This window comes from Rhinopithecus roxellana, chromosome 16 (assembly GCF_007565055.1).
Source record: "Rhinopithecus roxellana isolate Shanxi Qingling chromosome 16, ASM756505v1, whole genome shotgun sequence".
NCBI classification, from domain to species: Eukaryota; Metazoa; Chordata; class Mammalia; order Primates; family Cercopithecidae; genus Rhinopithecus; species Rhinopithecus roxellana.
In genome coordinates, this window is record NC_044564.1 from 21,228,548 (window position 1) to 21,256,460 (window position 27,913).

A 27,913-nucleotide genomic window follows, 5' to 3' on the forward strand; every position below is an offset into this window, starting at 1 on the left:
TGAAATCAGATACTCATCCCTCATCACACCACTAGTTGGCAGCAGTGCCAGATCTAGTGTCCACGTCTCCAGTGTTCATGTTCCTTCCACAGTCCTTGCTGCTTTCAGCATCACTGTAGGCTTTCTAAACACTCACGAAGGGTTGGCTGGAGGCTATTCCTTGGGAGTTAGCCACTCCCATTCCAGAGCTGCCTCTGCTATTCCATTGCATGAATTACAGATGCAAAAGGTTGCTAAAGCTGGAATAAGCAGATGAGTTCCCTTTCTTGCCCCAGTGTCTTACATTCTGTCAACCAGAAAGGTGACCGCGCTTATAGCTATTAGTTGCTCTCATAGTAAATTATTGTCCTGATTTATCCAAAGTCCATTGCTGCTATGCAATATGCAATCAAGAAGGAACATTCTGGTTTTGAATTATGTGAGCAATTCAGTCATCTGGCTTGTGTGTAAGAAGTAGATATGGCTAGTGAGCTTGTGTAACTTGGGGCAGCGGCCTACTCACTCGGTTTGGATGCTTCTGTGACAGGAAATCTGGTTGCATCAAACTCCTAACTCCAGCGATGTCCATTCATGTGGGCACTGTTAAAGACTAACAGATGAGCAGTAGGGTGCAGGGGGAAGATAATTCAACTTGACATGATAATTTTCTGCATTAGAACCCTGTCCTGTGCATCACCAGCAGAATGACTTCAGACTTTAGTGCGCTTTAGACTTCAACTGCGATGTTCCAGATCAAGGGGCTCACACCAAAGCTGGACTTGGTTTCTGAGCCTCCTTCTACTCATCTGTAAAATGTTGATCAGATTTGAACTTGCTTTATACATATTGTGTTACCTGGCTAACAGTATTTTAAAGACCTCTGTGCTTCAATAATCTGTCAAAAGGCCAGGTGCGGTGGCTCATGCCTGTAATCACGGCACTTTTGGAGGCAGAGGTGGGCAGATCACCTGAGGTCAGGAGTTTAAGACCAGCCTGGCCAACATGGTGAAACCCCGTCTCTACAAAAACTACAAAATTTAGCCAGGCATGGTGGTGCGCACCTGTAATCCCAGCTACTCAGGAGGCTGAGGCAGGAGAATCACTTGAACCTGGGAAGCAGAGGTTGCAGTGAGCTGAAGTCGCGCCACTGCACTCCGGCCTGGGTGGCAGAGCAGGACTCTGTATCAAAAAAAAAAAAAAGTTTCATCTTTGTCTCTTTGTTTTAACTTACGTAAAATTTCAAACATAGTCAAGAAAGACTAGAATAATTAACTAATATGAAGTCACCAGTTTTTAATATTTTGCTGACATCATTTATCTCTCTCAATACTTTTTTCCCCTCTGAGGTATTTTTAAGCATGTTTGGGGGCGGGGCGCGGTAGCTCACGCCTGTAATCCCAGCACTTTGGGAGGCGGGGGCGGGAGGATCGCTTGGATCCTGGAACCCAGGAGTTCCAGATCAGTCTCAACAACAACAATTAGCAATAAAAAATAAATAAAAATCAAAGCACATTTGAGCAAGTTGTTTTAAAGATCTCTGTGCTTCAATTTTCTAATCTAGGAAATGACGATTATAATATCGAATTCACAGGCGACAATTATATTGAATATTCAATAAATGTTAGTTATCACTGTTTACAGTGGTACCTTATGTGCACAGCCCCCTCCAGGGCGTAAAAGCACTTTGCCGCGCAGCGCTCCAGGCTCAAGACAGATGTTATTGTTGTTGCTATTATTATTATTATTATTTTGAGACGGAGTCTCGCTATGTCGCCCAGGCTGGAGTGCAGTGGCGCGATCTCGGCTCACTGCAACCTCCGCCTCCTGGGTTCAAGCGATTTTCCTGCCTCAGCCTCCCGAGTAGCTGGGATTATAGGCACGCGCCACTGAGTCGGGCCGATTTTTGTGTAAGACAGATGTTACTAAAGACAGCGTGGAGAAACCCAAGTCTGCGTTGCTGAGATTGCGGCCGCCCGCCTCAGACCGCACTTCAGATCCGCTGGGTCAGGACGTGGAATGTCCCTTGTAAGCATCCATCGTCCAGTGTGGCAACGAGGGGGCGGGAACAGGAAGTGGGGATAGGCCGAGTTCCGGGCGCCAGGCGCCCACTGGGAAGAGGAGAGCGCGGCATCTGGAAACTGCAAAGTCAGAGCCGCGATGTTCCGGATTGAGGGCCTCGCGCCGAAGCTGGACCCGGAGGAGATGAAACGGAAGATGCGCGAGGATGTGATCTCCTCCATACGGAACTTTCTCATCTACGTGGCCCTGCTGCGAGTCAGTGAGTGTCTCTCAGGCTGTGACTGTGAGACTAGCGGGGAGCTCACCGGCGGGCACCCCTTAACTCTAATCCTACAGGCCATCGGGGCCCTTGAACTGAGCTGAACGGTAGCGGGGAGCAAGGAGGGTACGCGTTGAGGGCGACGGGCATATGCGCGGTTTGAGGTCTGCGGGTCAGGGTCGGGCCACTGAAGTGCACGTGGTGGCCCAGCGCGCGTGGTTAATCATGCTGGTTCTCCCAGCTTTAAGAATGGTTGAGCTGCCGGGCGCGTTGGCTTACGCCTGTAATCCTACCCAGCACTTTGTGAGCCCGAGGCGGGCGGATCATTTGGGGTCAGGAGTTCGTGGTGGCGGGCTTCTGTAATCCCAACTCCTCGGGAGGCTAAGGTGGGAGGATTGCTTGAACCCAGGAGGCGCAGGTTGCAGTGAGCCAAGATCGCGACACTGCACTCCAGCTTGGGTGACAGAACAAGACTCCATCTCAAAAAAAAAAAGAATGTTTGAGCTGAAAGAGCTTAAGTAAGGATCCCTAGAGGAACTCCCTCGTTTTGCAGACAGAGAAACGGAACCAGAGTAGGGAAGGTCACTCAGCGATTCAGTGAATGATCTTGACCTAAAATCCAGAACTCTTAACTCAGTATCAGGTTCCTTGCCTCTCTTTTCTTTTATTTATTTATTTATTTATTTATTTATTTATTTATTTATTTATTTATTTATTTTTTCTCGAGACAGTCTCGCCCTGTGGCCCAGGCTGGAGTGCAGTGGCGCAATCTCGGCCCAGTGCATCCTCTGCCTCTCGAGTTCAAGTCATTCTACTACCTCAACCTCCCGAGTAGCTGAGATTATAGGCGTGTGCCACCATGCCCGGCTAATTTTTTTATTTTTAGTGGAGATGGGTGTTTCACCATGTTGGCCAGGCTGGTCTCGAACTCTTGACCTGAGGTGATCCACCTGCCTGGGCCTCCCAAAGTGCTGGGATTACAGGCGTGAACCAGCGGCCAGGTTCCTTCCCATTCAAAAGTGCTGACCTTTGAAATCCAAAAAGTTTTGCTTCATTTCTGTTTCTTTGTATAGAGGGTGAAGTAAATGATTACTTTTTTGGAAGAAATGGGAAAAAAGAATATGAATCTATAGGATTAATGCAAATATTTGAGGGGTTTTTTTTTTTTCTATATTTTACAATTGACAGGAAGTTACTCCAATTATATGGTCTTGACAGTGGACCTTTGAGGGAGGCAGGGCCTAAGATTCTTTATATCATTTTACAAATGAAAACTTGATTTTCAGAGGGGACTTAGCAAGGAAGGACGGTATCAGAGTTTTAGGAACACTGAACATAAGAACTGGAAGCAGCTTTATGATCAGTTCTCGAATGCCCTGCCTTCTCCTTCTCAATTCAGTATCCTTTCCATTGTTCCTTGCTGTATATTATTGGCCAGCCAGTCTGGATGGAGTGGCAGGGATGGTTCAAATAAATGAAGGCCATACCAAGGTCATCCTATTGAAGGCTCATTTTGGGCCTAGGCCAGAGCTCACTGATACCGAGATCTCCCTTATTGTGTGTCTCTTTCACTCTCTGTGGTATTACTCTGCTTCCACAGGAGATCAAGTCTTGGGGAACAGAAACACCCATATCATCCTACTTCAACAGCTTCTTGCAACTCCCAAATTTACTTATTTCCTGCCTCCTGCCTTTTTCATTGATCTAGCTGCCAGTAACGTATTTGCTGCTTCTCAGTGATCTTTGTATTTGATATGAATTGTTTATTTTCACTTTTAAGTTGAAATATAATTTGTACATTATACAATATACCCATTTAAAGTGTACAATTCAGTGGTTTTTAGCAAAGTCAGTTGTGCAGCCATCACAATTTGACAATATTTTCTTTCCCCCTAGAGGAAACACCATATGCATTCATTGTTACCCCCATTTTCCCTTTTCTACAGCCTTTCACAACTACTAATCTACTTTTTCTCTATGGATTTGTCTATTCTGGATTTTTTTTTTTTTTTTTTTTTTTTTTGAGACAGGGTCTTGCTCTGTTGCCCAAGCTAGAGGGCAGAGGTGGAGGCTGCGGTGATCGTGGCTCACAGCAACCTCGACCTCCTGGGCTCAAGTGATCCTCCTCCTTTCAGCCTCCTGAGTAACTAAAACTGCAGGCACACGCCAGCACGCCCTGCTAATTTTTTATGTTTTGTAGACGTGAGGTTTCATTATGTTGCCCAGGTCAGTCTCGAACTACTGGGCTCGATCAGTCCTTCTCATTTCCATGTGTTGGGATTACAGGTATGGGCCACCACACCTGGCCTTGGATATTTCATTTAAATGAAATCGTCAAATGCATGGCCTTTTGTGTCTGGCTTATTTCACTTAGCATAACGTTTTCAAGATTCATCCATGTTGTAGCATGTGTCAGAACTTCATTTTGGTGGCTAAATGTTTCCATTGGAAGGATATATCACATTTTGCTTATCCATTGATTATTTCATGGATTTTTTCTGTCGTTAAGAATTAGTAGAAAAGGTTGGATATACTGCTGACTTTATCAGCTTCTGACAGATCTCAGTGTCTTCAGTTTAATATTAACAAATTGAGCTGGGTGCAGTGGCTCATGCCTGTAATTTCAGCACTTTGGGGGGCTGAGGAGGGCAGGTTGCTTGAGCTCAGGAGTTCAAGACCAGCCTTGGCAACATGGCGACCCCGTCTTTTAAAAAATACAAAAATTAGCCAGGCATGGTGGCATGTACCTATAGTCCCAACTACTCAGGAGGCTGAAAAAACAATAATAATAATAACAAAGTGTTCTATTTGTATGAGTATTGAGAAAGAAGGTGATTTGGGTAACTTTTTTTTGGTCACAACACTTTTACACCGAACAGTAATATCACTTCTTTAGATCTATATATCGACACTTTTCTAGACATTTCTATGTACATGATCTTAATTAGACCCTCTTAATGACTGAGGTAGGACTGTATCAGATGTGATTAGAGTATGTAAGTGATACATAGCTAATCAGTAAGAGACCCAAAATATATTTTCCTCCTTTTTTCTCTAGCAGTGTCCAGCTCTTCTGGTTCTCTAGTCCAGTGTTTTCCCATAACTTCTGCCTTTCAAATGAATTTTTAAAGGTGAAAAATACCCATTTGTTTCCTCTAGAGTTTTGTTCCTTTTACAGTTAAAATACATCGCCAGAGTAAAGGATTGTCATTTGAAAGAGAACTGGATTTATACTTTATCATCCTAAGGGGCAGCCTATCTGGAGAAAAGGTTTTACGTAGTATAAGAATGAAATTTACAGTAATAGCTGAATGACAGTAGAATGGGCTGCTTTGGAAGGCAATGAGTCCCTTTTGCTGGGTTGTACAGGCAGATGCTTGACCATCACTTGGAGTTATTTTCAAAAACACGTTGAATAAACCTATAAGGTTTCCTTCCCCAGTCCTATAATTCTATAGTGTAACCTATGGACTAATAGATTTGAAAACTAATTTTAGATTTATTTTTCTTTCAGCTCCATTTATATTAAAGAAATTGGACAGCATATGAAGACTGGACATCTCGTATGAATGCACGATATGAAGAGCCTGGTTACAGTTTCGACTCCTCTCTGCAAGTGAATAGGCCCAGAAAGGTGTAAGAGACTCTTTGAATGGACATAAAATTCTGCTTGTTAAGAACAAGTTTGGCTCTGGTAACTGACGTTCAAAGCTAAAATTTAAAACTATTTGGGAAGTAGGAAACGATATCATGATCTGGTGTACCCTTATCCCTGTGACATTTCGCCTCTGACAATACTGGTATAATTGTAAATAATGTCAAACTCCATTTTCTAGCAAGTATTGAGGGAGCTGTGTCTGAAATGGCACTGTCCTGTCAGTCATTTGTTTACCTTTTCTGCCCAGAGTGTATTTGTGAAGAGTCTCTTAATAGTTATGTTTTGTGGAAATCAACACACAACCACAACGACTTTTAAGCACAGGATCATTAGTCTATGTTTTTAATAAACATATCGATTAAGAAAAATTGGGTTTCTATTTTTCTTATCCTACTTTTTGCTGCAATCACTAGTGAGACTATTATAATATTGAGATTATTGCAAGCTTCAGTAAGTTCGTCTTGTTTTGGACTAGGGAATTTGCCAATCCTGATGAAACATCATTGTGTTTTATTGCCAGGCAGTCTTAATGAAAAGTAGCTAGCATTACTGCTTGATGCTGAGTATATGAAATATTAGTACCACCAAAGGAAAAAAGTACTGTACTTTTAAGCCAAATAGTTCTCCAAGTTTGTTGGGTCGGCGGGGGGATAGTCCTTAACCTTCTCCCCAGGAGCAACTACATACACCTCTTTTTAGCTGATTTTATTGGTATTTACCTTTTTGTCTCTAAATAATGTGATGGTCGTGATTGGGATTTAGGTCTCTTTCCTCTCCTTAGCTCCATCACTCACATATCTTGTCATCTCTTCCTTTCAAAGGATAACTGTGGGGAAAAGAGAGATCAGACTGTTACTGTGTCTATATAGAAAGAAGTAGACATAAGAGACTCCATTTTGTTCTGTATTTGAGATGCTGTTAATCTGTGACCCTACCCCCAACCTTGTCCTTGCAAGAGACATATGCTGTGGTGACTCAAGGTTTAAAGGATTTTGGGCTGGGCAGGGTGTGCTTTGTTAAAAAGGTGCCTGAAGGCAGCTTGCTGGTTAAAAGTCATCACCATTCTCTTAATCTCAAGTACCTAGGGACACGTACACTGCCAAAGGAAGGCCAAAGGAAGGTCGTACACTGCCAAAGGAAGGTCGCAGGGACCTCTGCCTAGGAAAGCTAGGTATTGTCCAAGGTTTCTCCCCATGTGATAGTCTGAAATAAGGCCTCGTGGGAAGGGAAAGACCTGATCGTCCCCCAGCCTGACACCTGTGAAGGGTCTGTGCTGAGGAGGACTAGTGTAAGAGGAAAGAAGGCCTCTTGGCAGTTGAGATAGAGAAAAGCATCTGTCTCCTGCCGGTCCCTGGGCAATGGTGTATGTTCTGTTTACTGAGAAAGGAGAAAACCGCCTTAGGGCGAAAGGTGGGACTTGCTAGCACAATGCTGCTCTTTGTGCACTAAAAAGGTTTATGGAGATGTTTTCATATGCATATCAAGGCACAGCACTTTTCCTTAAACTTAAGTCACAGAGATCTTTATTCACATGTCTTACTGCTGACCTTCTCCCTACGATGATCCTATTATCCTGCCACTTCCCTTTTTCTAAGATGGTAAAGATAATGATCAGTAAATACTGAGGGAACTCAGAGACCCGGTGCCGTCGTGGGTCCTCTGTGTGCTGAGCATGGGTCCCCTGGGCCCACTTTTTCTTTCTCTATACTTTGTCTCTGTGTCTCATTTCTTTTTTCAAGTCTCTCATTCCACCTAAGCAGAAATGCCCACAGGTGTGGAGGGGCAGGCCACCCCTTCAGATAACATAGTGTGATTTGAGTAGGTCAGTATCATTAGAAATGATTCTGAGTATAGTGCCTGGTTTTCTTTTGCTGTATATCCTTTTGTGTTTTTTCTAGGCTTGGTTTTTCTATGGAATCTCCACTAAATCAACTAAACTTATTGCCATTTATCTAAACCATTCACAGCAATCAGCTTTATTAGGTACTCTGTTTCATTTTCCTGAGTAAGCCTTTCCTGGAGTCTTCTGACCTGCCCCTGACTGGACTGATAGCCTTCTATGCCTGATGTGTGGCTGTATTCTGGGAACTCCCTTCACTATTGTCCGGGAATTCTTTTTCTTCTCTCTTATTGTATCTCATGTTTTCTGTTATCTAGTGTCTTGGTTTACTCCGTTTTTTTCTCTAGCAGTGTCTTCCTGAGAAAGGTGACATAGGAGGTGAATGACCTTGCTGGTCTAAAAATGTCTCTATTTCTTTTTTGACACAGAGCCTTGATCTGTCAACCAGGCTGGAGTACAGTGGCGTGATCTTGGCTCACTGCAGCCTCCACCGCCCAGGTCAGTTCAAGAGATTTTCCTGCCTCAGCCTCCCAAGTAGCTGGGATTACAGACACGTGCCACCACACCTGGCTAATTTTTTGTATTTTTAGTAGAGACAAGGTTTTGCCATGTTGACTAGGCTGGTCTCGAATTCCTGACCTCAGGTAATCTGCCCACCTCAGCTTCCCAAAGTTCTGGGATTACAGGCGTGAGCCACCATGCCTGGCCTTAAAAATGTCTTTATTCTATAGTTTGCTGAATATAGGGTTCTAGATTAGCAATCATTTTCCTTGAGAATTTTAAAGCAAAACCTCTAGCTTTCAGTGTTGCTGCTGAGAAATCTGAAATCATTCTGATTCCTGATTTTTTTGTGGGACTAAATTTTTCTTCCTGAGAAACAAGGATCTTTGTTCCTAGTATGCTTGTGTGCCATGATGACATCGCTTAGTGTGTGTTTATTTTAATTCACTATGGTGGGCACTTGGTGAACCTATTTAAACTTGAGACTTCTATCTTTTAGTTCTCAAATTTTGTAGGTTTTAAAATAATTTTATTATTTTTTATGGGTACATAAGTATATATTTATGGGGTGCATGAGATATTTTGATACAGGCATACAATGCGTAATAATCACATCAGGATAAAGGGATTATCTGTCACCTCATTTATAATTTCTTTGTATTACAAACATTCCAGTTATACTTTTAGTTATTTTTAGATGTACAGTAATTATTGACTGTAATCACCCATTATGCTATCAAATACTAGAACTTATTCATTACATCTAACTATATTTTTGCACCCATTAGCCATCCGTGTTCCTCCCCTAACCTTTCCCAGCCTCTAGTAACCATCATTCTACTCTATCTCCATGAGTTGAGTAGCTCCCACCAATGAATGCTTATAGGTTTTTATTGATTTCCTCTCCTCCTTTTTCCTTCTGCTCTCTTTTTAGAATGATAGTACTTTTAATGTTTTCTTTTTCCTTTATAGTCTATTTTATCTATAATTGCTTTTCTTTTTTTTTTTTTTTTTTGTTTGTTTGTTTCATATTAGATGCTTCCCTTGGTTGTCTGCTCACATTAAAAAATTGGGAACCAACACGGATTAAAGGCTCAGAGTAGAGCTTGTTGATGTTGAACTTTGCTAAAGGGCCATCTATTGGGCCATTTTTGTTGAAAACTCTTTGTGTCTGTATCTTTAGTTATTCCCTATTGAGCTGGTCATTCCTCAGAGAACAAAGACTATTCCAATCTCCCAAGTGCTGAATGAGGTCCTGCCAATGTTCTGGGATTCAAAGGAATAGGGCTGTGGTGAGGCTCACGAGAGAGAGGTGTGTGTATGTGTTTCAGTATCCAGTATGCATTTGCTCACTGTGTCTCTATTTTGAGTATAATACCTCTGCCCAAACTACCTGGCATCCCATAATCTAGAGACCTTCTATTTTACCCTTTTCAGAAAATAAACTTTTTATTTTTTGGAGACAGAGATTTGCTCCAGGCTGGAGTGCGGTGCATGATCTCGGCTCACTGCAACCTCTGCCTCCCTGACTCAAACGATTCTTGTGCCTTAGCCACCTGAGTAGCTGGAATTACAGGCGCACACCACCATGCCTGGCTAATTTTTGTATTTTTAATAGAGACCATGTTTCATCATGTTGGCCAGGCTGGTCTTGAACTGCTGGCCTCAGGTGATCCGCCCATCTCAGCTTCCCAAAGTGCTGGGATTACAGGCATGAGCCACTGCCTGGCCAGAAAAAAAACTTGTAATTTTGAGAGGGCACTGTGTAATGGAGGCTGTTTAGCTGCATAGAGTTGCAGAGAGCATCTGATTACCTAAACCTTGCACCAATTATTATTTTAATGTGTACCTTTCTACTCCTTATTTCTAGAGGCACCTGAAGCCACCAGTTTCTGAGCCTTTTAGGGATTCCATGATATAAATTAGGTTGTGAGTTTTTTGTTGTTTGCGGGTTCTTGTGGGTTTTTTTTTCTTTTCCTACTGCTGGCTCAGAATTCAGTTTTTCAGTCTACTACATTATTTACTGTTGATCTACCTGTTTTCCAGCTTCTAACATTTTATTCCTGTTTCCGCTTTTTTTCCATCCTTTTAGGTTTATATCTTAAGACAAAACTTTTACTGTCATTTAATGGGATTTTTGGGAGCGAGTGGAGGTAGATACATGTGCTTAATCTACCATCTTTACCTGGAAAGCATGTATTTTAATTCTGTGGTTCTGCATTTATTTCTTAAATTAAGAAGGTGTAGTGTATGGCACTGTGGTCATATGAATACTGGCTCTAAAGACAGGCAGACTTGATTTTGAGTGTTGGCTCCAATACTTACGAGATGGGTGATTTGCAGCAAGTGAGCCTCTCTGAATCTTATTTTCTTTAACTATAAAAGTAGGATAATAGAAATCTCTACTTCAAAGTGTCGTAAGGATTAAGTGAAAAAAATGCAAGTAGAGCAGTTGGCACAATTGCTTGACATTTGGTAAATGTTATTAATGGCTAGTCTTTGGTATAAGGCATTTGGAAGTGATTTGTGCTGGCATTCATGGCATAGATAGATCTCATTGCTATTTACAGATGCTCTGAGATAGCATACTCATCCTCTAATTGTGTACAAACTTCAAACTTACCAAACACTTAAGTTCATTATCTAAAAATAGCCTTAACCAATCAATATTAATGCCATTTTACAAATGGAGAGGTTGAGACTGGAAGTTTCAGTGGCCAATGAGTAGCAGCTGGCCAAGGCTTAGGGGACTTTTTTTTTTTTTTTCATTTAAAAAAATTATTTCTAGTCAGTCTCTGCTTATCCAGGGGACTTTTAATGTTTATTTATTCCTTGTACCCCATCCTTACATACTTTTCTTGGAGGAAAATAGTGTAATTGTTACCCTGGATTCCAGTGTATGTTCAGGCTGGAGTAAGAGAAGATGTGATGGTTCAGTTTTTATGGCCAACTTTTTAACATTTAGGCCATCAACTCCACAGAGGGGTTCAATACTTGGAATAAACAGTTCTGAAATACTACAGTAAGAAACAGTTGGAGATATATATACAGTTTGTTTGAATATGTAATGGGAAATAAGAAAGAACCATAGCAAATCTGAATTTGGTAAACTCTTGAAAGGGTTGCATTGAAAGAAATGGGGACAGTGAAAAATGTTTATTCTCCACAAACAGGTTACCAGCTTAGTAGGAATGTTGCTCCTAAATTAAGGTAGTGTTCTTCCTGCTGTCAGTGCAACATTTAAAAAAAAAAAAAAAAACTGCTTTATCATTGCTCTTTATAGTTCTTCTGTGAAGTAAGTTAGCATTACAATTAACAATGTGTTCAGCAGTTTACAGGCTGGAAAATTTGGGCTTACATTTGGAATGAAGAACAAGTACAGGAATCAGGACTTCTTTTTCTCTTCCCCCTCTTTGCTTGAGCTAAGCTTGTCTCTTATAAGATCCAGGCACCAGTCCCAGTCTTTTTACTCTATTTTGCTTTTATAGCTTGATCGTGTCATAAATTCTGTATGTAGCTGTTGTCAAGCCACTAAAGCAGGGGTTGGCAAGCTTTCTGTTAGGGTCAAATGGTAAATATTTTAGGCTTTGCGGGCTCTTACGATCTCTTAACTCTGCCAACTGCCCTTGGTAGTATGAAAGCAGCCACGGACAATATGTAAATGAGTGGGTGTGGCTGTGTCCCAGTAAAACTTTATTTACAGAAAAGATGGCTGACCAGATTTGTCCTACAGGACACCTTCTAAAGTAAAGGGCAAAATTTGGCTAAGTGTGAAATGGTCACCAAATCACTGTTTTATTACTTTAAAGATTGCATTCTATCATAGATCAAAGCGCTGAGATTACAAATTCATTCATCAGCGTTATTGAGTTCCTGCTATGTGCCAGGCACTGTGCTAAGAGTTGAGGATATGGATGGGCAGGGGGACTGCCTTTTTGAGGTGTATAATATGCCATAAGATGCCATGTGAGTCAATATCTCAAAGACCTGAAAACCTTGCTGGAGGCTCAGAGAGAATTTCCCTGAAAACATACATTTAAAGGAACCTGAAGGGTTAAGTTCAGGTTATCTAGGGGGAATAGGTAAAGGGAGAGTCAGGCAAAGATCATGTTGATCAAGGTGGGGAGTTCAGAATTGTCCACTTAAAACAATATTGGATGCAATATGGGTACTGTATTAGAAGGAGAGGTCAGAGGGGTTAAATGAACAGCTCAGCATTTATTTAGATACGTGTAGTGAGGAAAGAAAGGCATCAAAGAAGACTCCCTGATTTCTAGTTTAAGCAGCGGGGTTGATGGTGCCATTTGCTGAAGTAAGGAACAAGTTTCAAGGGGAAAATAATGGGTTCAATTTTGAGCCTGGGAGGCAGTAGGGAGGACTTCCTTAGGAAGAGACATAAAGTAAGGTTTGGGTGAATAGGAATTGGCCAGATAGAGTGGGGAGTCTTTGAAAAAGTGTTAAAGCAGATATATTTGAGGAAGAAAGACCAGTGTGACTGAAGTGTGTTGTGCACAGTGCAAGAAAGCCTCAGTCCTTCCAGAAACTCCTGTTATTTACTGTGTGTTCATACTTGAGTCTTAAGAGATTCCATTCTGACATCTGCTGGCTATTTTATATACTGCAGTTCCAAATTCCACTACACAAGAACAACCTTTAATAACGTATTTCTTGAAATTTGTCATAATAAATTTGAGATGAAACACAAGACCTTTTCCTTACTCCATGTTATGGACATCACCCAGGAGACAGTGAACAGTTGTTACTTACGTGCTACTTGTGTGCGCTCAGTATTACAGATATGCATATGTGGTGCCAGTTGCCTACTTTAGTATAAGTACACAAAACATACAAATCACATATATAAAAGTTGAATGTACTTGTTACTGAAATGTAAAACATTACAAAATCATTTGTGTACTTTGTCTTTTAAACATATGAAATATTTTCAGCGTTATGAAATGTGTTCTTAAATTGTTTCTTTCCTTCAGAAATAAAACATAGCTGGTTTTAGTCCAACAGTCATTATAAGGCTAAAAAGATCTACTTTAAGCATGTCTAATAGTTTTTCATCTTTTTCTCAGTCACATTAGTAATAGTAGAGTTGACCCTCGAACGACACAGATTTGAAGTGCACAGGTCCACTTACATGCAGATTTTTTTCAATAAATACATTGAAAAATTGGGGATTTGCAATAATTTTTTAAAAAGCACACATATGTAGCCTAGCAATATTGAAAAAAATTAAGAAACAGTATGTCATGAATGCATAAAAATATGTAGATCATAGTCTATTACTGCCATAAAATGCACACATCTGTTATAAAAAGTTAAGATTTATCAAAACTTATGTACACAAACAGACCATATATAGCATGATCTGAGGTCAAGAGAAAGATGCATAAAATTTTCTTTTGTAATAGTGTACTACAGTAAATCCATAGCCACCTCTTGTTGCCACTGCAGGGAGCTCAAGTGTTGTAGGTGTCCACTTAAAATCCCATGTGACGCTCATCTCTGCATGAGCAGTTCCTCTCTCCAGTAAATTCCGAATCAAAGTAAAAGTGATCCCTCTCTGTTCTTGCGTATTTTTTGTGTTTAATGCCATACCATAAAACCTTGAATAACTCCATGGGATCCATACAGAGTGCCGCTAGTGATGCTAGTGATGCTGGAAGTGCTCCCAGGAAGCAGAGAAAAGTCATTACATTACAGGAAAAAGTTGAATTCTTGATATGTACTATAGATTGAGGTCTGTAGCAGTAGTTGCTCCGAATTCAGACAAGACTAATCTTGTAAACAGACAACCTAAACTTACAATCTAAATAAATACAGTATAGTACTGTCAATGCTTTTTCTCTTTGTAATTTTAACATTTTCTCTAGCTTACTGTGTTGTAAGAATACAGTATATAATAGTGCTACAAAATATGTATTAATCTATTTTTTATGTTATTGGTAAGGTTTCTGTAAGTTTTGGGGGAGTCAAAGTTACATGCAGATTTGTGACTGTGCAGGTGTCGGGGCCCCTAACTCCCACGTTTGTTCAAGTACAGTGTATTTTCATTTCCACTTAAGTCTATAGAGGCCAAAAATGCGAAAAAGAAAGAAACTATTAGATAAGCAGATGTACAAAGATACTACTGCAATTGAAACTAAATGTTCCACAGGCAGCTGCCTCACCCACCATACAGTCACTTGAAATGTTCACTAATTGGATTACATATCCAAGTATAAATTCGGTGAACAAAATGATTTAGGGACATCAATATGTAACATAGAAATTGTGGGTTGCTGGCAAGTTGAGATCTGTCTACATGGAAAGAACACTAGAATTAGGATTTCAAAGTCCTAGATCATAGTTTCAGCTCTGCTATTTTTTATGTGACTGTGTGAGTCAGATTTTTTAGTTGCAAACACCAAAATCCAATTTTGACAGAAAAAGAAAAGTATTTTATTAAAAGGATAATAGGGAGTTCAGCATCACCAGGAGGCCTAAAGAATCAGGCTTGGGGAGTAGGCAACTGGAACATCACCGTTTGTTCCTTGGTCATACTCCACAGAGCTGGGGCAGTGAGGACACCATTTCTGCTGAACATTAGGTGCCACCACTTACTTTGCCAAAGCCACATGCACAGAACCCTGGATCATGGCAGCCAGTGTTGCTCTAAGAACTTGCCGCACTTGCCATGGTCCCAGAGAAAATTGTTCCAGAGACTTTACTGTGTCTCTAGTTGCTAATTCAAAATCGAGAGTAATTTGTAGCATTATAGGATCACAAGGAGAAGCACAGAAAATATGTGGAATTTCCACTTCTATAGTGAAAGGCACGTTCTGCTTCCCAGCAAACTCATAAACAAGGAATTCCCAAGTGTAGGAAGGGACCTCAAATCCTGGGCAGCCAAAAAGCATGGCATGTCCACTGTGTTGACCATGGACACCACTCTGTGAGCCTACTTTTTCTGGAAAGCAAAGTACTTAAAGCTCCCATGGCTGAGGAGATTGTGTGTGTTCACTTACTCATTTGCCAGTAAACACCAACCAGGTGCCAGGGGTGAGTAAGTTTCCTCTCAAGTCTAATGGTAGGACAGAGGCATGCAGAAATGAGATGAGGGCAGAAGAGAAGGCTCAACTGTAGTTTATGAATGATGTTCTTATATTTAAGTAGTTATATTTTTGGCCAGGCGCGTTGGCTTACGCCTGTAATCCCAGCACTTTGGGAGGCCGAGGCAGGTGTATCACCTGAGGTCAGGAGTTTGATACCAGCCTAACCAATATGGTGAAACCCCATCTCTACTAAAAATGCAAAAGCCTGTAGTCCTAGCTACTCGGGAGGCTGAGACAGAAGAATCGCTTGAACCCAGGAGGCGGAGGTTGCCGTGAGCTGAGATCAAGCCACTGCTCTCCAGCCTGGGCGACAGAGTGAGACTCTGTCTCATTTAAAAAAAAAAAAAAAGGCCGGGCGTGGTGGCTCATGCCTGTAATCCCAGCACATTGGGAGGCCAAGGCGAGTGGATCACGAGGTCAGGAGATTGAGACCATCCTGGCTAACATGGCGGAACCCCGTCTCTACTAAAAAAATTACAGAAAATTAACCAGGCATGGTGGGGAGTGCCTGTAGTCCCAGCTACTCGGGAGGCTGAGGCAGGAGAGTGGTGTGAACTTGGGAGGCAGAGCTTGCAGTGAGCCAAGATCAATGCCACTGCACCTCCAGCCTGGGCGGCAGAGTTGAGACTCCGTCTAAAAAAAAAAATCCCTGGCCAGGTGTGGTGACTCACGCCTGTAATCCCAGAGCTTTGGGAGGCTGAGGCAGGCGAATCACCTGAGGTCAGGAGTTCAAGACCAGCCTGGCCAACATGGTGAAACCCCGTCTCTACTAAAAATACAAAAATTAGCTGGGCCTAGTGGCTGGTGCCTGTAATACCAGCTACTTGGGAGGCTAAAGCAGGAGAATCGCTTGAACCTGGGAGGCGGAGGTTGCAGTGAGCCAAGATTGCGCCATTGCACTCCAGTCTGGGGGACAAGAGCAAAACCCCATCTCAAAACAAACAAAAAAAATTCCCATGTGGCATGTGATGCTTGCACCACTAATAAGGAGGTCATATTGCTCTTGTAGGACGCTGCTGCTGTAGCACTTTGAAAGTCAGCTGTTTTATAGAAACACCAAAATGATAATGTTAACTGGCACAAATCCAGAAACTCAAGCTTTTGATTGTTTATTGACCATCATATCTGAACTGCCAGTTTCATGGAGTAGGATACTTTTCAAAGGATTAAATATGGCATAGCTATTCCAGTCAGCAAGGTAAATCATCAGGCTCATTGCAGTGTGAAACTACCCCTGTGGTCTTTCTACTATACCTAGCTACCGCACAACTTTGTGTCTTAAAATAAATTGTTGGCTTTAGGTTTTAGTGTTTGGTTTTCCCATTTATAAAAGAGAACAGTACATGGTAACTTAGACCTCACCTAGAATCATACCACATTCATCATATGGTAATAATAGATGGAATACATTTTTATGGAATATATTCTATAGAACCAGGGACTGAAAAAGGTCAGTAGGACCATGGGGTCAGTTATTTCAGTCCACAATTTGGTGTAATAATTTCTTTTTCATAGTATTCTTGGTAAATTATGTTTCTGTAGCTGATATTCTCTCGTAAATTCCAGAGGTCTATATCCAACTGCTTTTTTTTTTTTTTTTTTTTTTTTAAGAGACAGGGTCTTGCTTTGTTGCCCAGGTTGGTTGCAAACGCCTGAGTTCAAGTGATCCTCCTGCCTCAGCCTCCTGAGTAGCTGGGATTACCGGTGAACTGTCTTTTTTTTTTTTTTTTTTTTTTTGAGACAGAGTCTCACTCTGTCGCGCAGGCTGGAATACAGTGGTGCACAATCTTGGCTCGCTGCAACCACCAACTCCCAGGTTTAAGTGATTCTCCTGCCTCAGCCTCCTGAGTAGCTGGGATTATAGGCACACGCCACCACACCCAGCTAATTTTTGTGTTTTTAGTAGAGACAGGGTTTCACCATGTTGGTCAGGCTGGTTGCAAACTCTTGATCTCATGATTCATCCGCCTCAACCTCCCAAAGTGCTGGGATTACAGGTGTGAGCCACCACGCCCGGCCGTGAGCTGCTTTTTAAATCACTCCACTTGGATTACACACAGGCATCTCAAAATTATTTTTAATTGATAATTATATATATTTATGGGGTGCATGTGATATTTGACTCATGCATACAATGTGTAATGATCAAATCAGGGTATTTAGGATATCCAACTCAAAAATTTATCATTTATTTGTATTGGGAACATTTAAATCTTCTAGCTATTTTGAAATATACAATAAATTATTGTTAACTATAGTCACAGTCACACTACTGTGCTATCGAAGGCTAAAATTTATTTCTTCTTTCCACTTTTGTACCCATTAACCAACCTCTCTCTATCCCCTTCCCCTCCCAGCCTCTGGTAACTGTCATTCTACTTGCCAACTCCATGAGATCAACTTTTTAGCTCCCACGTATGAGTGACAACATGCAATATTTGTCTTTCTATGCATGGCTTATTTCACTTTACATAATGACGTCTAGTTCCATCTGTGTTGCTGCAAATGACAGGCTGAATAGTATTGTTGTGTAGATGTGCCACATTCTTTTTATCCACTCATCTGTTGATGAACACTTAGGTTGCTTCCATATCTTGGCTATTGTGAATAGTGCTACAATAAACACGGGGATCCAGGCATACCTTTGATATACTGATTTACATTCTGGATAAATATCCAGCAGTGGGACTGCTGGATCATATGACAGTTCTAGTTTTAGTTTTTTGAGAAACCTCCATACATTTTTCTATAATGGCTCTATAATTCAGTGTATGAGAGCTCCCTTTTCTCCATGTCCTCACCAGCATTTGTTATTTTTTTTGTCTTTTTGTTAATAGCCATTCTAACTGACAGTGTCAAATTTAACAAGTTCAAATGGGAGTTCTTGATCTGCCCCCACTTCCAAATATGTTCCCCTTACAGTAGTTCCCATTTCAATAAATAGCACCTCCATGGGCCCAGTTAGTAGGTTAAGCTACCAATCTCTGCTTCCACTCTTAACTCCTGTCTTCACATAGTAGCTGACATACTGTTTTAAAAGGTATCAAGTCCTCCACCCCTTCAGTGGCTTCCTGCTACATACAATTTTAAAATCCTTATCATGGCCTACTAAGTGCTGCATGATCTGGCCCCTACCTACCTTTCTGATTTCACTTCTCCCCGTTAAAAAGCTTCAGACAAGCTAGACGTTTTCCATTTCTACAAAGAGCAAAAATCTTTTCTCCTTCAGCCCAATCCACTTGGCCCAAGAGCTTTCACAGGGCTTACCCTGCCCCTCTTCCATTTGGCTCTTTATCTTACTCTGAGAGGTCTTCCTTGACTACCCTTCCTTGGTCCCTAATTTATTTAGTTTTATTTTTGAAACAAGAGGCTTGCCCTGTCACCCAGGCTGGAGTGCAGTGGCATGATCATGGCTCACTGTTAACCTCGAACTCCTGGGCTCAAGCGATCTTTCCTCCAGCCTCGGCCTCCAAAAGTGCTGGGATTACAGGCATGATCCGCCACACCTGGCCCCTATTTATAAATTACAGTTCCTTCCGTACATTTTCTACAATTTTAAACACATATTGGTTTAAATGACACTTGATTACTGTCTACTTTCTCCACTACAGAATTAAGGAGAATAGGAACCATATCTGCTTTGTTCAGCTTTGTGCTCGTAATAGTAACGGCACCAGCAGCAACAAACATACAGCATTTACTTTATGGCAGGCATTATGCTAAGCGCCATACATACAACTAATTTAATATGTACTCCTAGTTTATTGTCTGGAGGTAGCCAATGGTCAGGTTGTTCAATGAATGAACCTAGCCCCTACATGCTCACCTACAGGGAGCCTAGCACCCCTGGAAACTGCTCCTTATACTGTTAGATAACTGGTGCTCGCAGGAATCTTATTTACACCGTATTGGCCTTAGCATGTCTCCCTGCAGTTTCCACCCACTGGTTCTATTTCTGCCCCTTCTGGGGCCACGCAATACGAGCCTGAATCGCCCTTCCGCAAGCTCGCCTTTGCAGTACCCGAAGACCCACGCGCCCCCTCCTCGTCTCCATTCCTCCCACCTCCCGGTGCCCCTCCTGCAGATACAGCTTTTCTGCGCGGTGGTCGGGAAGTCCAGCCCCGGCTAGCCAGCTGCTCCCGGCATCCTTCGCCGCCTTGCGCGTCACATGACGGCGGCGGCCCCGCACGATCCCCAGGCAGCTGTCCGCCCCCGGGCGGGGCTGGCCGCTCGCCGCAATCCTACCGGCTGCTGCGGCTCCGGGGCGGGTGGCGGTTGGCTTCCAGGGCACCGGCGGCCGCGGCCCGGACTCCGTGGTGGGCGAGCGCCCTGCGAGGTAAGCGGCCGGTGCGAAGAGGCTGCGGGCGAACTTGGGCGGTCGCGGGAGGGGACCCGGGGCGCTTCCCCGGGCGACCGACCCAGGAAACGCCGCTCGGTCCTGGCCGAGACTGAGCGTCTGGTCGGGCTTCGGGCATCAGGGGTCTGGCAGGACCGTGAGGGGTGCCCTCAGGCCGCCCGCGGCTCCGCGCTCTCCCGGCACCCGGAGGCTCAGGCACGCCGACGGAGAGCTGTGCCTTGGTTTCCCCTCCCGTAAAACTACCGGACGCGGAGGATGTATCTCAGAGGTGCCTCCAGCCCTGGGATTTTTCGAGTGTGTAAGTGAAGTCGAAGAAGAAACTGACTCTTGGGATGGGGAAGAACCTTCACCTAGGAACGCAGGGGCAAATATGGGGCTGGGCACCCACTGTGTATTTTATGCAAATCGCAAGCCTCTCGGAGACGGTTTCTTCATCTTTAAACAAAAAGTGATAACCCTTGTCCTGCCTCGCTCTTGGGACTGCAGTGAAGAACAGAGGGGAAAGTCATTTGAGGAGCTGGAACTCTGGAGTCAGCTGTGGGTTCAGATCCCAGTTCTGCCACTTATTGGCTTTGTGACCTTGAGCCAGATTGATTCCTCATCTGTTAAAAGGTGGTAATAAGCTCATAGGTTGCTGGGAGGATTAATTGTAAAGGGTTTAGCACACAGTGTCTGGCACAAAAGCCTCAGTAGATAATGCTGTTAGTATAAGGATTATTAGTAAGCTAGAGATTGCCCCACGTAAGGGTTTTTTTTTTGTTCTTTTTTTAGCAGAATAATCACTTTTGTTTCTATATTTTTAGTCCTGAAAACTGCCGTTTTGGTTTGTAAGATCTTCCCTTTTTCTCATTCTGGGCCCCCTTTGCCGTCTCTTTTACAATTGGCATATGAACCTGTTGTTCCTACCATATGAGTCAGGCTGGATGGGAACATCAATTTACTTGAGCAGATGGGTATCAGATTCCCTCTGAGGGGAGAGAAAAGTGCCAGGCATGTGTTGCCACCAAAAAAAAACCACAGTACAGTGATTGACTGTCAGAGCTGGAGGATGCCTGGGAAACTATCTAATCCAGCTGTCTCCTTTGCAAATGGAGAGACTGGACCCAGAAGGACGACAGGACTTTGATTTTGCTCAGGACCCAACAGAGTGTTGGCAATGGGTAGTGGAGAAGACGGACCTTTTACCAGGCGCCGTGCTTTCCCTCAGTTCTAATCTCATTCTGCGTTTATTCAGCAGCTATATGGAACCCCTACTGTGTCTTGTACACCTACTAGGATCTGGACATAGAGCTGTGAACAAGACACACATGGTCCCTGTCCTCAAGGGGCTTTTTCTAGAGCTAGCTGTGTTAGTTTGAGGTTATATAATGTTATATATATATATCCATCTCCCTGCCCGTTCTCATAACATTTTAAAATAACAATAAGCTGCAGCTCGCAGTGAGCTTACCTCATAGCAGCTGGCCTCCAGGGATAGGAGCACACAGAGAGACCTGAATTATTTCAGGATCCCTCACACCAGTTCCAGAGCCCTTGTTGGAGCCTGGTGAGATTTGTGAGACTGGAGAAAAAGCTGCTTTGTCAGGGCTTTTAAGAAAGGATTTCCTTCTGCCCTGGAGCACTTGGATTTCTTTGTCTTTCTGGTTTCAGGCCTCTTACTGTTTTTAGATTTCTGAAAAGAGCCGCCTTCACAGTAGTGCCTTCATTTTGGTTGCCGTGGTTATCAGGAGAATTGTATTTTTGTGATCGCACAAGTAGCTGTTAAGCAATAAATGGTCAAGCAGTCACCAGTTCACCATGAGTTTCCGTTCTCTGGTTTGTTTCAGTTGCAGCGCAGTTACACTATTCCTTCCTTCCCTCCCTCCTTTTTTCCTTCAATAAACTTGCATTGGTGGCAGTGCCAAGAGGAATGGGAGTGAGTAGAAATAGATAAAAACATACGTACACTTTGGCCTTAGGGACCTCAGATTCTTTGGCAGGGATAAAACTGAGGGCAGATTAGTGGGGGCTCTGATGATGTAGATAGGGAGTCGGCAAGAGCTCTCAGATGGGAGGGATGGTGTCCTGGGCAACCAAGAAGACATCACTTGCTTTTCACAGGATGATGTGAAATAAATTCCTTCTACCTGCTTCAGTCAGGAAATAGATGGAACAAGCATTTTGTTCTTTCAGTTTGCCTTAATGAATGAACCTATTCTTGAGTTACCTGTCATGGCTTTTGTTTGAAATGTCTGCTAGTGTCTCTCATTACCCTGTTTCTGTTAGTTTAGTGATTATTAGTTTCCCACTCGTCTAAAATGTTTAATATTGTATACATAAAGGAATGTATACAAAGAGACATTTGATTAAGATTTTGTCTATTTCAGTTTAGATGTTTAACATATATGTCTCATTTCACAAGTTGGTTTTAAATTCACTCTTGTATTTCCTTATTTTTTCTAAGTAGACTCCCAAGTCCTCTGTAATGTCCTTATTAGTGAGAATTCCAGTGTCTCCTTCTCCAAGCTCTCTGGGGCTTATACATTCCAAAGGGGTCAGTCTTACTGTCACTCTCCAGAGGAGAGAGAACTGCATTGTCTGAGGAGTCCACACACATTGTCATTCCTGACACTGCTATGTGGCATCACTGTTGAGCTGTCCTACACAGTCCACGAATGTGTGATCACTGCTGTCCAACGCCCTTATTGGACCAAATCTCTGCTAGCATGATTCCATGCTTGGTTTCCAAGGTTAGAGCTTGTTTTATTTATGCTTGCGTGCTCAGCCATTCTCCCCAAAGCACCTCACTCTGGGCTTTTTGTTGAGCTTTTCACCAGGCTGGGTTCCCCTGTTCTCCTGGAGAGTTCTCTTTTAGAGCATTTGGGGCCCTTCCTGCTAGCAGCCTTGGTCATGGTCATCTAGACCACCCAAGAGATGTCTCTGTTTTCAAACTTCTTATCAGAGTTTGCGGGCTCAATCCCTTCTCTTCCTAACCTTAACCCAAATCCCTTTGGCAAATTGGTTCCGCATACTCGCCCGGGTTCTGCCTACCAAGGATTCTCAGGAATTACAGCCTTCAACAAGGTATCTACCCCAGGAATTTGGGTGCCTACTCACCCAACTTTTCCATATGTAAAGAGGGGTCCTCAGGTCACCCTGAGCAACATAGATTTAGGCATTCTGGAAAATTTACTTGGCATGTACCCCGTTAGGGATTTTGCAGGCAGGGTTTTATTTTAAAAATAAAGGATTTTAGTTTTCTCAATTCTTCTAAGAAACAATAATCAGTATATTTATTTCATTTATTTGTTTTAAACTTTTTGAATATGAAATACAGCAAATATGCATTAAAAACCACAAATATATAGTTTAGCAAATAACTATAAAGGAAATACACATGTAATCACCAACATGTCAAGAACCAGAACATTGCCAATACTCAGTACCTGCTTCCAAATCATAATTTCCTCCCCCAGAAGAAATCATCTTGACTTTTGTGATAATCATTTTTTTTTTGCTTTTCTTTGTAGTTATATCACCTATGTATATATCCCTAAACAATATAGTTTAAGTTTTTTAACATCACACATATAGAATCATACTGTTTGCATTTTGTGTTTTGCTTCTTTTGCTCAATTTGTTTGTGAGATGCATCCATGTGGCAACCTCACTTATTTTCATTGCTAACAGTGTTTCATGGTATGACTGTGTCACAGTAGATGTATTCATCCTGTGGTTAATGGATACTTGAGTTGCTTATAGTTTCTGACTGCCAAGTACATCCTTAGAGATTTTCTGTTGTATTTGAACAAGTTTCTTTAGGTTATATATGTTAGAGTAGAATTGCTTTACTAGATAGTGTCAGACAGTTTACTTTCCCACCAGGAGTATATGAGAGTTCCAGTTGCTTCATATCATGGCAAATAGTTGGTTTTATTGGTTTTAATGTTTTAACTATTTTCATGTCTGTATCATGATATTTCTTGTGGTTTTAACTTGCTCTCATTGCTTAATCTTGAGGTTGAGCACTTTTTTCTTTTCTTTCCTTTTCTTTTTTTGGAAACAGGGTCTTGCTTTGTCACCCAGGCTAGAGTGCAGTGGCATAATCATGGCTTACTGTAACCTCTACCTCCTAGGCTCAAGAGATCTCTCCCACGTCAGCCCCCTGAGCAGCTGGGACAGCTGGATAATTATTTTAATTTTTTTTTGTAGAGACCAGGTCTTGCCATGTTTCCCAGGCTGGTCTCAAACTCCTGGACTCAAACTGGTCTTCCACATCAGCCTCCCCAAGTGCTGAGATTATAGGTGTGAGCTATGCCCAGCCCTTGAGCAGTTTTTTGTTGGTTAATTGGATTGCCTGTTTTGTAAACTGTCTATTGTCTCCTGCCATTTTTTAATTTTTTTAATTGATTTTTCAATAAGGAAATATATAAAGGAAATATATTTCCCTTATTTTTTTTTCAATAAAGGAAATATATATCCTTTATATATTTTGGTTAGTGGCCCCCTGTCAGTTGTACATTTTAAAAGTATTTTCTTATACTGTATGGCTCTCTTTTCACCCTTGAAATGGTGATATCTTAGATCCCATTCTGTAGAAGCAGGGCATTATTAAAATAGGGATTCTTGTTCAAGTGAGACTGTGGGAGAAGCACTCAGGAGGAGGAGTATGAGGAAAGCTGGATTGGGGGAGGAGAGGCACAGCCTGGTGAGGGGGCAGTTGCAGTTCTCTGGAGAAAGGGACATCTGTGAGTTGTTCTCAGCTGATACCACATCTGAGTGACAGGTGTGCTAGCCAGTAAAGAGGATCTGGGTGGAACCAGTAGTATTCTCCACAGTCCACTTCTTGCACCATACAGATAGGCTTGCTTCTTATATTAAGTTCACTCTATCCAGGTACAGCTTCTCCAGGATTCTGATTAATCACAAATCCTGGGAAAACTTATAAGAGGAAGTTAAGTGAGACAAATTACAACCCTTGCTGCTGCAGTTGGTCCAGAAATCTAACAAATGCCCATATCATCCTCTTCCACCATCCATTTTAGTTTCCCCTCCTTTGAGCCTTGAATGTATGATAGAACTTGGTGATAAAGCCACCTGGGCTTGGAGGTGTGAAGTGTGTTTTCTTTGCAATCTTATTTTTGACCACAGATTCAATGTCTTTAATGGTTCCAGGGTGATTTTGTTTTTGTATTTCTTAACTAAGTAATATTTTCCTTGGAGTTTATCCCTTCGTATTTATTTACATAAAGTTGTTTATATTTTCTTTTCTTTTTTTTTTGAGACGGAGTCCCGCCCTGTCGCCAAGCTGGAGTGCAGTGGCGCGATCTCAGCTCACTGCAACCTCCGCCTCCAGGGTTCAAGCAATTCTCCTGCCTCAGCCTCCCGAGTAGCTGGGATTATAGGCATGCACCACCACACCCAGCTAATTTTTTGTATTTTTAGTAGAGACGGGGTTTCACCACATTGGCCTGGATGGTCTCGATCTCTTGACCTCGTGATTTGCCCACCTCGGCCTCCCAAAGTGCTGGGATTACGGGTGTGGGCCACTGCACCCGGCCATTTATAATATTTTCTTATCCTTTGGTGTACAACATCTATAGGGATATCCCCTCTTCCGTTCTGATTTCATTTTAATGCTTTTTTTTTTCCTTCTTCTTTGGTTTTAGTAGAGGTTCTTTTCAGAGAGCCTGCTTTGATCATCAGTGATAGTCTTCATAATAAATTTGTTTTCTGTTTCCTAAGTTCTGCTCTGTTCTTTATTTTTCTCTTCTATTTTCCTTGGATTTATTTTGTTCTTTTTCTGACTTCTTGAAATTGATGTTTAGTTTCATTAATTTTTATCCTTTTGATTCTTTCTATTTAAGGTTATACATTTTTTTCCAAATTCTGTTTCAGCAGGAGTTCACAAGTTTTGATATGTGGTATCTTTATTTATTTCTTTTCTTCTTTTTTTCTGAGACTTTCACTTGTTGCCCAGGCTGGAGTGCAGTGGCACAATCTCGGCTCACTACAACCTCCGCCTCCTGGGTTCAAGTGATTGCTCTGCCTCCTCAGCCTCCCAAGTAGCTGGAATTACAGGCATGCGCCACCACGCCCAGCTAAGGTTTTTGTATTTTAGTAGAGACAGGGTTTTACCATGTTGCTCAGGCTGGTCTTGAACTCCTGACCTCAGGTGATCCACCCACCTTGGCCTCCCAAAGTCCTGGGATTACAGGCATGAGCCTTCTTAGTTGTTTATTTCTAAAAATATTCTAATTTCCATTGTAATTCTTTCTTTAACCAATAAGTATGATATTCGAGAAATGTGTTTTGTAATTTCCAAACATACAAACATTTTCTAATTATCCTTTATTAATCAACTGTGGTCAGTGAGCTTGTTCTGTTTTTGTTTGTTTTTGAGACAGCCTCACTGTCTCCGACATGGGAGTACAGTGATGTGATCATAGCTAACTGCAGCCTTGAACTCCTGGCTCAAGCAGTCCTCCTGCCTCAGCCTCCCCAAGTAGCTGGGAGGACTACAGGTGTGAGCCACTGTGCTCGATGCTGTATAATTTTAATCCTTTGAAATGTCTTGATACTTCTGTTAGGGCTGTGTTTATGGTCAGTTTTTATAAATGTTCCGTGTGTATTTGAAGGTAATGTGTATTCTACAATTACCGGATTCAATGTCCAATGAACTGCCATTAGATCAAGTTTATTAATGGTGTTCAAATCTTCTTTATCCTTACTGAGTGATTTTTTTTTCCTATGTATTATAGAGAGATGTGTTCAAATGTCCAACTATAATTATGAATTTGTCTACTTCATCTTTTAATTTTTTTTTTTTTTTTGCTTTATATCTGTAAGGCCATGTTATCAGGTACATACAAACATAAAGTTGTTTTATCTTCTTGGTGAATTAATTTACTTTTTATCATTATGAAGCTGCCTTTTTTGTTTCTAATACTTTTTTTTTGCCTTATACTTTATCTGATAGTATAGCTATGCCATCTTTTTAAAAATCTGCACAAGGTATATTTTTTCCATTAGTTTAGTCTTTTCTGTAACTGTGTTTTAGGTAAGTCTCTTATGAATAGCATATAATTGGGTTTTGGTTTTTTAAACCCTGGGAAAACTTAAAAGGAAGTTTTTGGGTTTTGGTTTTTTAAACCTTGGGAAAACTTATAAGGGAAAACCCTGACTTTGTCTTTTAGTTAGAACATTTAGTCCATTTTCATTAATAGCACCATTGATGTATTTTTGTTTAGGTCTGCCTTATTTTATGCTTTCAATCTGTTTGTCCTGACAGTTCTCCATTTCATTATAGCTGTCTTCCCTTCTTTGGGGCTATTTTTCATCATTCACCTTTTTTTTTTCTACTAATGTGGATGTGATACACGTTTTCTTAATGGTTATGCTTGAAATTTCAATTTGACCAAAGTTGATAGATTTCCATTATAAGCAGTGAATATCTTTACTTTTTTGGACAGATAGGACAGCAACCTTAGACCACATGAACTGCATTTATCCTTTTTCCACCTTAGGGTAGATGAGATGTAAATATAACGTATCAACTTTGACTGGAGTCTTACTAGCCTACAGAGAGGAAAAGGAAGTGAGTAAAGAATTTACCTGAGAATAGGCCGGGCGCGGTGGCTCAAGCCTGTAATCCCAGCACTTTGGGAGGCCGAGACGGGTGGATCGCGAGGTCAGGAGATCGAGACCAACCTAGCTAACACGACGAAACCCCGTCTCTACTAAAAAATACAAAAAACTAGCCGGGCGAGTTGGCGGGCGCCTGTAGTCCCAGCTACTGCGGAGGCTGAGGCAGGAGAATGGCGTAAACCCGGGAGGCGGAGCTTGCAGTGAGCTGAGATGCGGCCACTGCACTCCAGCCTGGGCGACAGAGCGAGACTCCGTCTCGAAAAAAAAAAAAAAAAAAAAAAAAGAATTTACCTGAGAATCAACAAAGTAAATTGGGCGGGGGGTGGGGGGGTGGCGGGCAGGGGTGTGCCAGTGGCTCACACCTGTAATCCCAGCACTTTAGGAGGCTCAGGTGGGCAGATCGCCTGAGGTTGGGAGTTCGAGACCAGCCTGGCCAGCATGGTGAAACCCCATCTCTACTAAAAATACAAAAATTAGCGGGGCGTGGTAGCAGGCTGCTGTAATTCCAGCTACCCGAGAAGTTGAGGCAGGAGAATCACGTGAATCCAGGAGGCAGAAGTTGCAGTGAGCA

At 42.1% G+C, this 27,913-nt stretch overlaps 2 protein-coding genes across 2 annotated transcripts in view; both read left to right on the forward strand.

Annotated features, from left to right (window-relative positions):
- Positions 1–2,026: 2,026 nt before the first annotated feature.
- On the forward strand, positions 2,027–6,283 carry TOMM5 (translocase of outer mitochondrial membrane 5). Its single transcript, XM_030919366.1, has 2 exons — positions 2,027–2,257; positions 5,772–6,283. The coding sequence occupies exons 1-2, from the start codon at positions 2,137–2,139 to the stop codon at positions 5,804–5,806; spliced, it is 156 nt and encodes a 51-aa protein (XP_030775226.1). The 5' UTR covers positions 2,027–2,136; the 3' UTR covers positions 5,807–6,283.
- A 13,173-nt stretch (positions 6,284–19,456) lies between these two features.
- The window catches only part of FBXO10 (F-box protein 10), a 69,029-nt gene continuing 60,572 nt past the window's right edge, over positions 19,457–27,913 (forward strand). The window contains exon 1 of the mRNA XM_010369983.2: positions 19,457–19,695. Coding sequence (XP_010368285.2) covers positions 19,528–19,695 — 168 coding nt within the window. The 5' untranslated portion in view covers positions 19,457–19,527. The remainder of the gene's footprint in view (positions 19,696–27,913) is intronic.

Bases quoted from the DNA above. Each gene is read 5' to 3' on its own strand.
- TOMM5 (XM_030919366.1), top strand. From the start codon at position 2,137: ATGTTCCGGATTGAGGGCCTCGCGCCGAAGCTGGACCCGGAGGAGATG. The intron at 2,258-5,771 runs GTGAGTGTCTCT...TTTTTCTTTCAG, and splicing joins CGTGGCCCTGCTGCGAGTCA to CTCCATTTATATTAAAGAAA.